The sequence below is a fragment of the Thamnophis sirtalis genome, unplaced genomic scaffold (assembly GCF_051295495.1).
Source record: "Thamnophis sirtalis isolate CommonGarterSnake01/CBP01778 unplaced genomic scaffold, rThaSir2_p1.2 scaffold_11, whole genome shotgun sequence".
NCBI lineage: Eukaryota > Metazoa > Chordata > Lepidosauria > Squamata > Natricidae > Thamnophis > Thamnophis sirtalis.
Genome location: NW_028261391.1, coordinates 15,261,800 through 15,273,843, shown reverse-complemented (window position 1 = coordinate 15,273,843; position 12,044 = coordinate 15,261,800). Strand labels below are relative to the sequence as shown.

Here is a 12,044-nt window from a genome sequence, read left to right as displayed (position 1 = left end):
GCAGTGGGTTGCATGTGGCCATTGCAGGTGAAAATGGAGCTTGGGAGCCCATTTTCTCTGGCACAGTGCTTGGACCACCACAGGTGCCCCCGACATGAGTGATATTTTCCACTCTGGCCTCCCAAGGTCAAGAACAACCCTGATGCCGGCCCTCAATGAAATTGAGTTTTACATCCCTGCTCTAGGGCGAGGCCCAAGAGAGGGTATAAATATATCTCTCGCCACTCCATGTGGTGAGCTACCCAGGACTTCAAACCCAAATGTGGTCCTGTTCACCATTACACCATCCTTCCAAGCAGACCTCCATGTTTCCAGGGTCTTTCGCCCTATTTGAACCCAGATGGACATTTCTTCCAACAGTATGCTTTAGAATATTTGAGAACCCTTTTATGGTCTGTGCTAAGTCTGATTACACTCTTCCATGGAGTTGGCAAGTGATTACCTTTGCATATCAGTGGCATGTTCTTTCTTTATTTCTGGGCTATTCTGTCAGGTCTATGGATGATGAATTCCAGGGGGCCATATAATTTCCTTCAGCTAATTCTGGGTCATGTACATCTTTTTGGCAGCTCAGTAATTGTAAATTATGAAGTTACATGTCTTGGCAGTCACATTTTAATATTACCTTTAATTCTATCTTCCTCGTTATTTAATAGGTAATTGTGCAGCTGAGAGATTCTGCATATCTTAGGAATCCTTTTGGAGTCTCCATATTGTAATGGAGACTTGAGTGGAAACAGCAGACAGGAGCAGTAGAAATATAAAATAAAGTGGGGCAGGGGAGAAGGATTATTTGATAGTGGAAGTGAAGAGAAAACCTTAATGAAATGTGAGAATCCTCAAAATTACAGTGTCACTAACAATCTTAAGCAAATTACTCTGCTTAGGGTCATATTTTTGAACTGGATGTTTCTCTTGCAGCTGTAGAAGAGAGATGCCATTTTGACCATGACTGAGAACACTACATTCATGTCTGATACCACAAAAAGCATCTTGGCAGATTCTTCTGTTCTTGACTTAAAAATTATAGAAAATTCCAAGGACAATGTATTCACCCGAATTGCTTCTGACAGCAGAGGTAATGTAAATTTTTATTTTAGTGTATTCCTCCTCCCACACTGTACTTTCGAACTAGTAGTTCTTTCTCCGTGTGTTTAGTGTTTGAGATGTAAACATTCAAATGCACACTTGTTTGTAATTTATTTATAATAGTCACCAATTTCCCTAGGCTTGAAGACAATAAAAAGCATAATGTAGTCGGTCTGCCCGCAAGCTTAGCTGTTTGCATTTATTTATCGAACTGAAATGCTTCTACTTTTCTTTTTGGCATCAGAATGGAACCTTAAGGTGCTACGAACGTCGATAAACGTAATAAATAGCAACAGAAAGGCAACACCATTATATGAATCATTGCTATAGTATGTATTGCAGCCTTAGATGTTAAATCATAGATACATTACTAAAAAAATTGCCATAACTGAATTGTGTTTTTTTCCCCAGTTAAGAGCAAACTGTGGGGGGGAGGATGGCTGGGTGATCTGTGAATGGATGTTTCACAAAATATTTCACTAACGAGGCTTTCTCTCTTGGGGCTTCCTACTCAACAGGTAAAAGTGATAAAATATAGAAAGATTCTAATAAATTCAATCCGAAATATTACCATATTTTTCAGATTAGATGACGCACCTGGCTATAAGACAGACCTAAATTTCGAAAAGGAAAAAAAAAAGGATTTTGTCTTCCACGCGCCACATTTTCAGCCCTTTTTTGGATCCTTTTTTTGACCCTTTTCCAGCTTTCTACCCATTTTTTAGGTTTTTTTGGCCCGTTTTTGAGGCTTTGTTGGCCCGTTTTTGAGGCTTTTGTCAGGCTGTTTCCCCCCCCAAAAAAACACACCCCCAAAACCCTCAAAAATGGTCCAAAAAACCCCCAGAAAATGGTCTGAAAAAAGGCCTGAAACGGGCCATGCAGAGGCCAAAAAAATGGCCAGCGGGTCGGCAGGGCTTTGGCAATATTCACTCCACAGACATTTTCACCCCCTTTTGGGAGACAAAAAGGTGCGTCTTATAGTCCGACAAAAGGTGCGTCTTATAGTCCGAACAATCTCACCAGTACCTAGTTTGGGTAATGAAACCTCTGCAAGAAAACAACCAAGTTCCAAGAGCACAAGGATCCTTAATCTTTCCAGTTTAGGAGAGGATTGGAGGCCTCACACTTAACCACCGGGTAGATAAGATACCACCTGCTCAGGCCTTACACCAAGAATAGCTCAAACAAGGAACACAGCTTTCTGGCTCTGGTGATATCTGAAGCTGGCAGTTCAGGCCAACAAGAGAAGTGCTTCTCCAAGCCGCCTGTCAATCCCAGGAAGCCCGGCTGGAGTGCTTCCTTAAAACTGGCTCATCAGAAGGTGTTTTTTTTTCCTGTGCTACTGACAACAATATCCTGCAACAGGGGACAACTGCAGAGAGAAGCCCAACTCGACCTTCTGCAAAGACCTACCTTGGATCGTCGCATGATCTTGGGACATAACAGTCATAAATATGAACCAGTTGCCAAACATCTGAATTTTGATCACATAACCATGGGGATGCTGCAAGGGTTGTTAACTCTGAAAAATGGTCATATGTCACATTTTTCAGTGCTGTTGTAACTTTGAACAGTCGCTAAATGAACTGTCGTAAATCAAAAATTACCTTTAGTTCGTTTGCTCCTTATGCAAACTGTTTAACTGTAGACCAGCTAGGAGAACTCTGGTAATCCCTTTCCATGAATAAAAGACTTAGGAGAAAAGCCTCTGTACGTCACCTCATGGTAACAACCAAGCAGCATGGTTTACTTCAGTGTGGGAATCTAGCTGCAAAGTATTGGCAGGAGTGTGCATCCTGCAGGTTTCCAGAACTGAATTTCAGTATAAGGCAGGCTTATATCATGGATTAGTCTTGTGCCCCAGTGGCACTTGTTTCTGAATTAGGAGGCTGAAGTCCTCTAATTCCTTAATCATTTTCCAGCCGGATTATACCTCAGTGTGTTGTTCGTGGAATTGCTCAAAGAGCTGAAGAAGGTTCTTGGATGATTTCCAAGGAGAGTTGAAGAGTTTCAAAAAAATCCCAAGAAGTTCAAGAAGAGTTCCAAAGAGCTGAAGAAGCTTCTTGGATGAGGAGCCAAACTTTTTCAAGGAAAAACCAAGTTGCTTGTTGAAAAAGCACCTTTGATTTACTTTTTCATGGGTTGTTTCCTTAATTCCTTGAAAATGTAAAGCATCCTTGCATTACCTAGTACTGTTTTATATGAAAGTGACCAACGCCTCATATAACCCACTGTCTATGTGGAGTATGATGGCTCTTCTGATTGCTCACTTTTAACAACTAGGTCTAGTGCAGTCTGCACCCAATTGGTTAAAACGTAGTCTGCAAGAATATCATTTCTGCTCTGGGAACAAATTTGCTTTTCGGGAAACTTTGAATACAGGAATTTTGTTTCTGGGATATACTGTATGTAGTAGACAAATCGTCTGCTTCTTTCAATTTCTTCACTTTTCTTTCTTTTGGAGAAGGATGATAAATTCCTTTAACCCTTGAAGTTTTCTTTAGGCTGATTATTTCCTCCCTTTCCCAACAGAGGAAATACCCCCGGTTGAAATCAAGGTGATTTTAGTTCAGGAAGCTGCAAGATGTGAAAAACTCACAACAGCATTAGAGGTTTGTGAATTTGTTTGTTGATATAGTAAAATCTCATTGCATCTGGAACTCTGATTTACTGTGTCGTTCTCATACTGAAGCTCTCCTTTCTAACTAACCTTTTTGTCGTCGCCTGCCAAAAGTGTGCGCAACAGTGCGCCCTCCCGCACCCATAATGTAATGTGTGCACGACAGCCCACGCTCCCCCACACATGCCCCCCACCCACCCATTTTTTGTTTCCAGGTTGGTGTAGGCTTTCCAGGCCCAAAATAGGACACAGGGGCGCTACGTGGGTGCCTCCTGTGCATTCACACTCTCTCCACTTGCGTATGCGCAGCAGAGACCCAAAGACTGGCGGGAGGCGCATATGCATGGTGGAGCTGGACTGGGGCGATGGCTGGGTTTGCCATCACGGCTATAGAGCTTTTAAGACAATGGAAGTTCCATGTTTAAAATAATGAAAGCTTTCTAGTGAACTAGAAGAAAACTAATAAAAAGTATCATCCATATGGTATTTGGGGAAAAGGGTGTCTCTGCATGTTGCACTACCGTGTTTCCCCGAAAATAAGACTGGGTCTTTTTTTTTTCTTTTGACCTCTGAAATAAGTACTTGACCTTATTTTCGGGGAGGTTTTATTATTTTTGAGGTGCAGGAGGCAGCCAACGTGGTAACCACATGGCTACTGCTGTGTTGCAATATTTTCGGGGAGGGCTTATTTTAGCACATGCGCTCAAAATCCCAATTGGGCTTATTATCCAGGGAAGTTTTATTTTTGGGGAAATGGTATTTGGGATTGGAGTAGAGAGAGGGAAGCCACTGCTATCAAAACTTAGTAGAAGGGTAAACAAAAGGACCTGGTAGAAGTGAATGGGTACCCTGTGGAAAGAAGTGAACAGAAGCACCAATCTGCTTTGACAATTCTCACACGCCTGCTTTGGTTTCAGGTTTGATGAAACCGATTGTAAAAATTAATGAGGCTTATACCGAGGATGCAGAATTTAAATTAGATAGGTCTTGGAAAAAAGAATCAGTCATGTTTGTTTGTCCCAGTGTTCCGCACTCTGAAGCCTAGTTAATTCTTTCTTTATGGAAACAACATAGAAAACCTACAGGAGCCATGGAGACACAGTGGTTAGAAAGCAGTATTGCAGGCTTCTTCTGCATTCCTACTGTCAGGAGTTTGATCCCGACCAGCCCAAAGTTGACTCAGCCTTCCATCCTTCCGAGTTCGGTAAAACGAGAACCCAGATTGTTGGGGCCAATATGCTGACGCTGTAAACCACTTAGAGAGGGCTGTAAAGCACTATGAAGCCATATATAACTCTTTACGTTATTGGTATTGCTACATACATGTTATTTATAAATATCTTATCTTGAAACAATGCAGGACATTAAAGTGCCCTACCTAAAGATGGAATCTATGAAAACGTGGGATGATTCTGAATCACTGGAGGTTGAGGCTGTCTTTGTAATATCAGACTTTGAAGAACCCATTTTTAGTAACTTGAACAAGGCAGACTGCAGGATCCTTGGGCCCCCAGTGGTATTTCAGTGTGCTAAAAAAGGCGAGGTAAGAAACCAATAAAAGCGACACGGAAAATTGCTGCCTTTTAAAGTATATATTTGATACATCTGCTGAATGGAGTTGATGGCTTCTCCTGTCATTGAATTTAAAAAAAAATTCTTTACTTGAATGTGTTGCTATTCTTATCAGAAGCTTATTTAAAGTAATTTACACAAAAGCAGGAATAGCAAAACTAGGCTTAAACTTCCAGGATGGAAATATAATGAACTTTAGCAAGTCATCAAAGTACTGAATAGACCTCGGTATGGATTGGTTCGAAAATCATTTATGAAAAACTATAATGTCTCCAAATGTCTAATAACATGAGCTTTGAGAGATATTTAGTAACTTTGCTGCTGGGGCTGTGCGAATTGAATGTAATTTGCAGCAGTGAAGTCCTTGCTCTGCAGCGTCAGTACAATTCATCTTTTTGGGGTGTGTGAGAAACACACATTTCTCTTTGAGATGCTTCATGCCATACAAAACACCACCTCTGCGAGCACTTTCTATAGGTAGCGATGGGCTTCTGAGGACATGCTATTATATTGCATCCCTCAGGGCTTCATTCTTTCCAGTATCTTGCAGCATTGAAGTGAACCTGCTGGGAGAGATCATTAGGGGTATGGAGTTGGGTGCTGTCAATTGGCTGATGACACTCAATGCATTTCTCTCTGAAATCTTCAGATAATGGCATGGTACCCCGAATGCTTGGCTAACGCCAGTAATGGACTGGGTGAGAGATATTAAAATGAAATTGAATCCAAGCAAGATGATGTATATTTTGTCAGGAGTCACAAGGATAGATTTCCCCTGTTCTGAATAAGGTCCTTTTTTTTTGTTGTTGTTGCTGTGAAATCTTCTGAGGTCGGGAAAAATTTTTGTCGGCTTTGGTTGAAATAGCAACTTTGTCTTACTGGAAGAAAAGGATCTTAACATGGTGGGGCATATGCTGCTAACTTCTCCCTTTCACTTTATCAGATGCTTTCCATGGACTGTCTATTCTGACCTAGGCTTCCTAAGAGCATGAAGCAAACTCCTTGTCCCAACAAAAAAACCTTTTATTAATGTAAATTATGCTCATTCACATCCAGCAAAGTCTTTCAAGGGAGGATTTACAGTCACAGACCTTATCTGGCGTAGAGAGGCTGGCAGGTCGATATCTGCAAAACTTGGCAAGGAGTCTCCAAGAGTCACAAACTAATTAAGCGAACTAATTGTCTCCTGCAAACTCCACTCCCCTTTCGCTCCTCTTTTATTTCCTCTGGGAGGGGCCATTCATTATCCACCTGTGGCCTTACTCCCAAGTCGACCCTTGTTCTTTAGCTGTCCCCTTCGTCTGGAAACTGTGCATGCACACACTGGGAACAGGCTCCAGCTGTTTGCCTCACTGTTGTCTACTTCTGAAGGCAGTTGATAGCCGGCATACGGCTCTGGCCCCCTCTCTGCCTCTGACACAGAGCCCTCATCAGAACCTTCCCCAGACTCCAGGAGTTGTCCATGTTCCTCCCCAACCTCCTCACTGTCCGAATCTGCTGCCAACTCCGCTGGCCACTGGCGGCCACAACACTGTCCTTGAGTCTAGCCTGGAACTGGCAATTGATGCAAACCCCAACAGCTGGTTTGTCCTCGGGATAAGCAAATGGAAGCCAAATCAGACATGCGCTAAAAAGTTGGCACTGACTGTCCTTTTCTTTCCTTGTGAAATACAAAGCACTCATTATCTTTTAAATACTGTGTGGCTTGGATCCAGCCTATTTGAGGGAATCCCATGGCCTTGTGACAGCCTCGGATTAAAACTTCTCAGGGTTTTTTGGAATGCATCCCAAGAGTCAAGGGGCATACAAGTCTTGTGGCTGTTATTAGTATTAGTATCATCCCTTCTCAATTTAGAGTCCTATTTTCTTAAGGCCCTGCAATTGTACTATATTAATGAGGCCCTTGATTGTGGTTTTTGGTTAAAGAAAGCTTAACAAATATAACAATGAAAATTTTTGGAAATGGTGTTAATTAGATTTTTTTCCCAGCCTCTACCCATCACGTGTCGTCCACTGTACTGCACAAATATGGTGAATCTTGTATTATGCTTCACAGGATTCAGGAAGAAAGATGAACTGGTAAGAATATTTTCTTTCTACAAATGTTTATTAATATGGTGGTTGTGTTGAAAATTGCAATGTTAGTTAATATTTGGCCATCAGCTTTAAGCTTGGCCTTATCTAGTATTAGAATAGAACTTCAGAATATAGATACAGAGAACCTCTGAGTCCTTCATTAGATTGATCTGATACAACACATTCATTTGAAATGAACAAAAAAGTAATTTGTTGACTATTAATATTGTGATGGACTTTAAATTCCATTCAATTTTACAATTCAATTGATAATATCCATTAGACAGATTATAGCAGGGTTAACTTTGCATATAATGACAAGTGATTTGTTTTGAGTTTGGCTTTAATATATTTGTGTACTTGGCAATTGTGGGTTGTAAAGCATTGCTTGTATAAATCAAGCCAATTTATAATTTAGTCAAACTGTCGCTAAAGAAGCCATGGTTTAAAGTGATGTAGGAATTCAAACTGAATTTGTACAGTTGTGATGCTTAAATTTACCTAGGTAAACCAGCAAGAGAAATTACTTTGTATAAATGACATCCTTGCTTTGTCCAGCAGCAATTTTATTTCAAACCTGCTCAACCGTGCTCCAATTTTGCTTTTAGGTTAAAATGGTGTCCCTGGTTCATCATATGGGAGGGATTATTCGGCGGGACTTCAGTTCTAAAGTTACACATCTAGTAGCTAACTCCACACAAGGAGACAAATTCCGAGTAAGTAAATTTCAAATTTCCCTTAAGGATTTAAGTGTAGATTTGCTTTTTACAGATCAGTATATTTGGTTAATTGCGAACAACAACAAACAAAACAATTTATAAAAAACATACTTTTCAGATTATAAAATGCACTCCCCCCCCCCCCAAAAGTGGGTGAAAATTGTGGTGCATCTTATACATCGAATGTTGCCGAAGCCCCGCCTGCCCACCCACTGGCCCCCACCCTTCAGCTGTTTTGGGCCTTTGCATGTTGCATTTTTGTCCTCTGCACACCCTGTTTTTCGCCTCCACGCATCGCATTTTTGGCTGGTTCTGGGCGGTGGGGATTGGCGGCAGTGAATGGGCTGTGGTGGTGCCAAACGGGCTGCGGCGGTGGTGAATGGGCCACCGCGTTGGCGAACAGGCCGCAACAAACAGGCGGCAGCAAACAAGCAGTGGCAAATGGATGGCGGCAAGTGGACCACGGCAGTGATGAATGGGCCACGACAAACGGGCCAGTTGAATGCTGGGAGGCAAAGGCAGATTTTTTTTCTTGTTTTCCTCCCCCTTCTTATAGTCCAGAGCATCTTATACTCCGAAAAATACGGTATATATTCAAGGTTTTAAAAGCAGTGAATGGGTATTGAGTTCAAAGTCTAATTCTGAAAGCAGCAAGGGGGATACAGCAATAGACTTTTGATCCATGGATGCAATCTTAAAATACTGCAATGACATGTATCGATGAGCCTCATCTGTGAGTACAACTACAAAACATGTCCAATAATCTGTATTTTGACATAGCTTCCTGCTTTTATGAATGAGGACAACCTGGCTTTGACTTCCTCCCTCGTGATTAAATCTATGATTGTGATGAAGGGGAAGAATGGTTCTTTTAGAACTCTTGTGATATTGTTTAACAACACATTTTGTGTGGTTAAACATAGTTATAACCATTATGTTGAACAATTTAAGAGTCATTTAAATCTCCTAGTTATATATATTTATTGCTACATGGCATGCTACTGTTTTGTATCATATCTGCAAAATTGAATAGAATTTGTATGTTATTTGATAATTTGATCACTTGTAATCCAGCAAAGGCAACCTCTTGCTATCCTTCAGAAAAATACAGCAAATGCCCTAATATAGAAATTATATAGCAAGCCAGTGCCTATAAGTATTGGTTATAGACAAAGGTGTCTCATAATTGAGGTATAGTGTTATTATTATTTTTGCACTGTTTTTTCCCAGTAAAATACATTTGTTTACAGTTTGCTGTTATTTAAATGCCTTTAACAAGAAAAATTGTATTGTATGCAAGCGGTTTTTCCATTTATAGCCTATCAAATAATTGTTTCCTTTACAAAAAGATGCACTTTGACTTTATCTAAGGCTACATAACAATAGAAGCAGTGTGATATTCAACTATAAGAGATGGTATACTGTATATGAATGAATGAATGAATGAATGTGTTCTTTTCAAAACTTAAATGAAGACATTGCAATTGTTCTAACCCATGTTTCCTATGTGGATTAATTGATTGCTTTAACAACTAAAGCATGTCGGTTTGCATCTAAATAAAGCCTTTGGGCTGTTTAGAAGCATAATTAAAATCTTCTGCTCTATAGTTTATATATGCAAGGAGATTCAAATGTAGACAATGCAAAACTTCTGATTGTTATGAAATTACACTAGAATTTGATGTTACTTTCGAATAGCTCAATCAATAGATATGAACACCTTAGTTGCATTTGTAATACTTGTTTGTAAAGTTCAGATTCTGTATGTTCCTTTGCCCTTGTAATTTTCTATATCAAGAAGACACATTGAAACCCAGAATCATTTAATCTCCTGCCTCTCTATATTTGTTAAAAACCTTAAAGCCAGTGGTGGGATCCTACCAATTTAACAACCGGTTCGGTGATCGCGTGTTTTGCACGCACATGCACTTTTAGAGAAAATTTATCTTCCGTATTACTTCTGTGGCGGGAAACAGCTGAGCTACGGCAATCCACTCTGTCGCGCGACTCAGCTGAGAAGATCTAGGAAAGTAAAGCATGTGGGCGGGAGGGCCCGCTTTCTCATTGCAGTGAATTGGTTCGCTCCCAGCTGATCGTCGAAGCTACCGGTTCACCCGAACCGGTAGAATCCCACCCCTGTTAAAAGCTTTATCAAGGACAAGAAGATGGAAATAGACCTATGGATCTGTACCTTGATGCAAGAGTTAACAGCACTTTCAAATGTCTTTGTTTGCAGGTAGCTGTGAGTCTTGGCACTCCAATCATGAAAGCAGAGTGGATTTATAAATCTTGGGAGAGAAGAAATGACATGTATGTATGATCTTTCCTGGAGAAAGGCCCGGCATAGCATTCTTTTAGCTTGAAAGCAAGTATTCCAGAATAATAGGAAATAAAATTTAATGCGGTTGCCTTAAATTCATGCCTTTCTCTGTGTCCTTTTCTTCTTTTAGTGACTTTTGTGCTGCCGATGATGAATTTAGAAAAGAATTTAAAGTGCCACCCTTTCAGGATTGCATTTTAAGTTTTCTTGGATTCTCTGAGGAAGAGAAAAAGAACATGGAAGAAATGACAGAAATGCAAGGTAAATATGAGAAGGTTATGGCTGGGTCCACAATTCAGTCTAATCCATTCTTTCTTTTTGGCCATCCTGTGGTGTTAAATCATTAGGACTAAATTTGTGTCTCACACTAAGCCACGGCCATACTGCAATATGGATTTCCTAGACGGACGAACTTGCCATTGTAACCGACACCACAATCAGTGTAGAGACCTTGTGTGCTCATTTCAAGAGTGATTTTATTAAATGTTATTTACTCCGAATGCTTAGATAGCATAGCAGTTGATTTCTATAAGAAGAAATCTGGTAGTAGTATGGCTATTCCAGTTCATGTACACCTTTGGAGTTCTTGATGCTCTCTGACCTTGGTTGTTTGCTTGCAGGCGTTTCATTACCAGACTAGATAACATCTTCAGTACTAGAAGGGAGGGAGGCGGGAAGGTAAAAGCAGCGTTCCGTGAGCCTTCGGTGTTTAGTCATGCCAGCCACATGACCACGGAGTCGTCTTCGTAAAGCGCTGGCTCTTCGACTTTGAAACAGAGATGAGCATCGCCTCCTAGAGTCGGGAACGACTAGCACATATGTGCGAGGGGAACCTTTACCTTTATGGTACCATATCAATCAATCTCAAACTAGATTAAAAGAGGTTTGCTCTCTATTTATATACACTATCTGTTTTAGACAGCTATTATACTGTTAACAACTGTTACATACAGCTATTGTTTATAAACAGAGAGCAAACCCCACTCCCTTACTGGAAGATATCAAAAGTCTACCTTTATTTAAACCAATAAGGTTTACATTTCTTTTGTAACTTCCTTTCTAAATTGTTGCGTTGAGCAAACCTTAGCTTTGGTGTTTCCTTACTACATTTGTGATATTGTCTTTATCACTGACATCTTTTTATTTCCTATTATGCACCGTTTGTAACAGCAGATTGTAAAAGAAGTTAGAAAATGACAGGCAATTGATTACTTTTCATCCACAGGAGGACAGCATTTGCCTGTTGGTGATGAACGCTGTACTCATCTTATAGTTGAAGAAAACACAGTAAAAAATATTCCGTTTGAGTCTCCTCCGAGCCTTTTTGTTGTAAAGCAAGAGGTCAGTCTAAAAATAACATGCCTGGATTCTTAAACATGTTTTGTTTAATTAATGTTTTCTGAATTTTATAGGTTTTATAACCTAAGCCATGTTCAGTCGCTATTCTTAAGTGTGGAATGATAGATAGTTGCACCGGCTTGAATAAATGACAGAAAATACTTTTTCTCCCTCTAGTGGTTCTGGGGAAGTATACAGATGGATGCCAGAGCTGGAGAATCAATGTACTTATTCGAAAAGGTATGCTGCTATGCAAGGAAATGGAGAATTCGGAGAACAATTTGCAAAATCAAGCTAAAATGTTGAAAGG

The 12,044-nt window shown here is 40.3% G+C and overlaps 1 protein-coding gene across 7 annotated transcripts in view; it reads left to right on the top strand.

Moving 5' to 3' along the window:
- ECT2 (epithelial cell transforming 2) overlaps positions 1–12,044 on the top strand; it is a 58,285-nt gene that overhangs the window by 4,323 nt on the left and 41,918 nt on the right. For all 7 annotated transcript variants that reach the window (XM_087725238.1, XM_087725237.1, XM_087725236.1 and 4 more), the window contains exons 2-10: positions 922–1,078; positions 3,622–3,701; positions 5,070–5,252; positions 7,271–7,360; positions 7,966–8,073; positions 10,313–10,386; positions 10,527–10,657; positions 11,622–11,737; positions 11,912–11,974. In XM_087725238.1, the coding sequence (XP_087581364.1) occupies positions 949–1,078; positions 3,622–3,701; positions 5,070–5,252; positions 7,271–7,360; positions 7,966–8,073; positions 10,313–10,386; positions 10,527–10,657; positions 11,622–11,737; positions 11,912–11,974 (975 nt within the window). In that variant the 5' untranslated portion in view covers positions 922–948. The remainder of the gene's footprint in view (positions 1–921; positions 1,079–3,621; positions 3,702–5,069; positions 5,253–7,270; positions 7,361–7,965; positions 8,074–10,312; positions 10,387–10,526; positions 10,658–11,621; positions 11,738–11,911; positions 11,975–12,044) is intronic.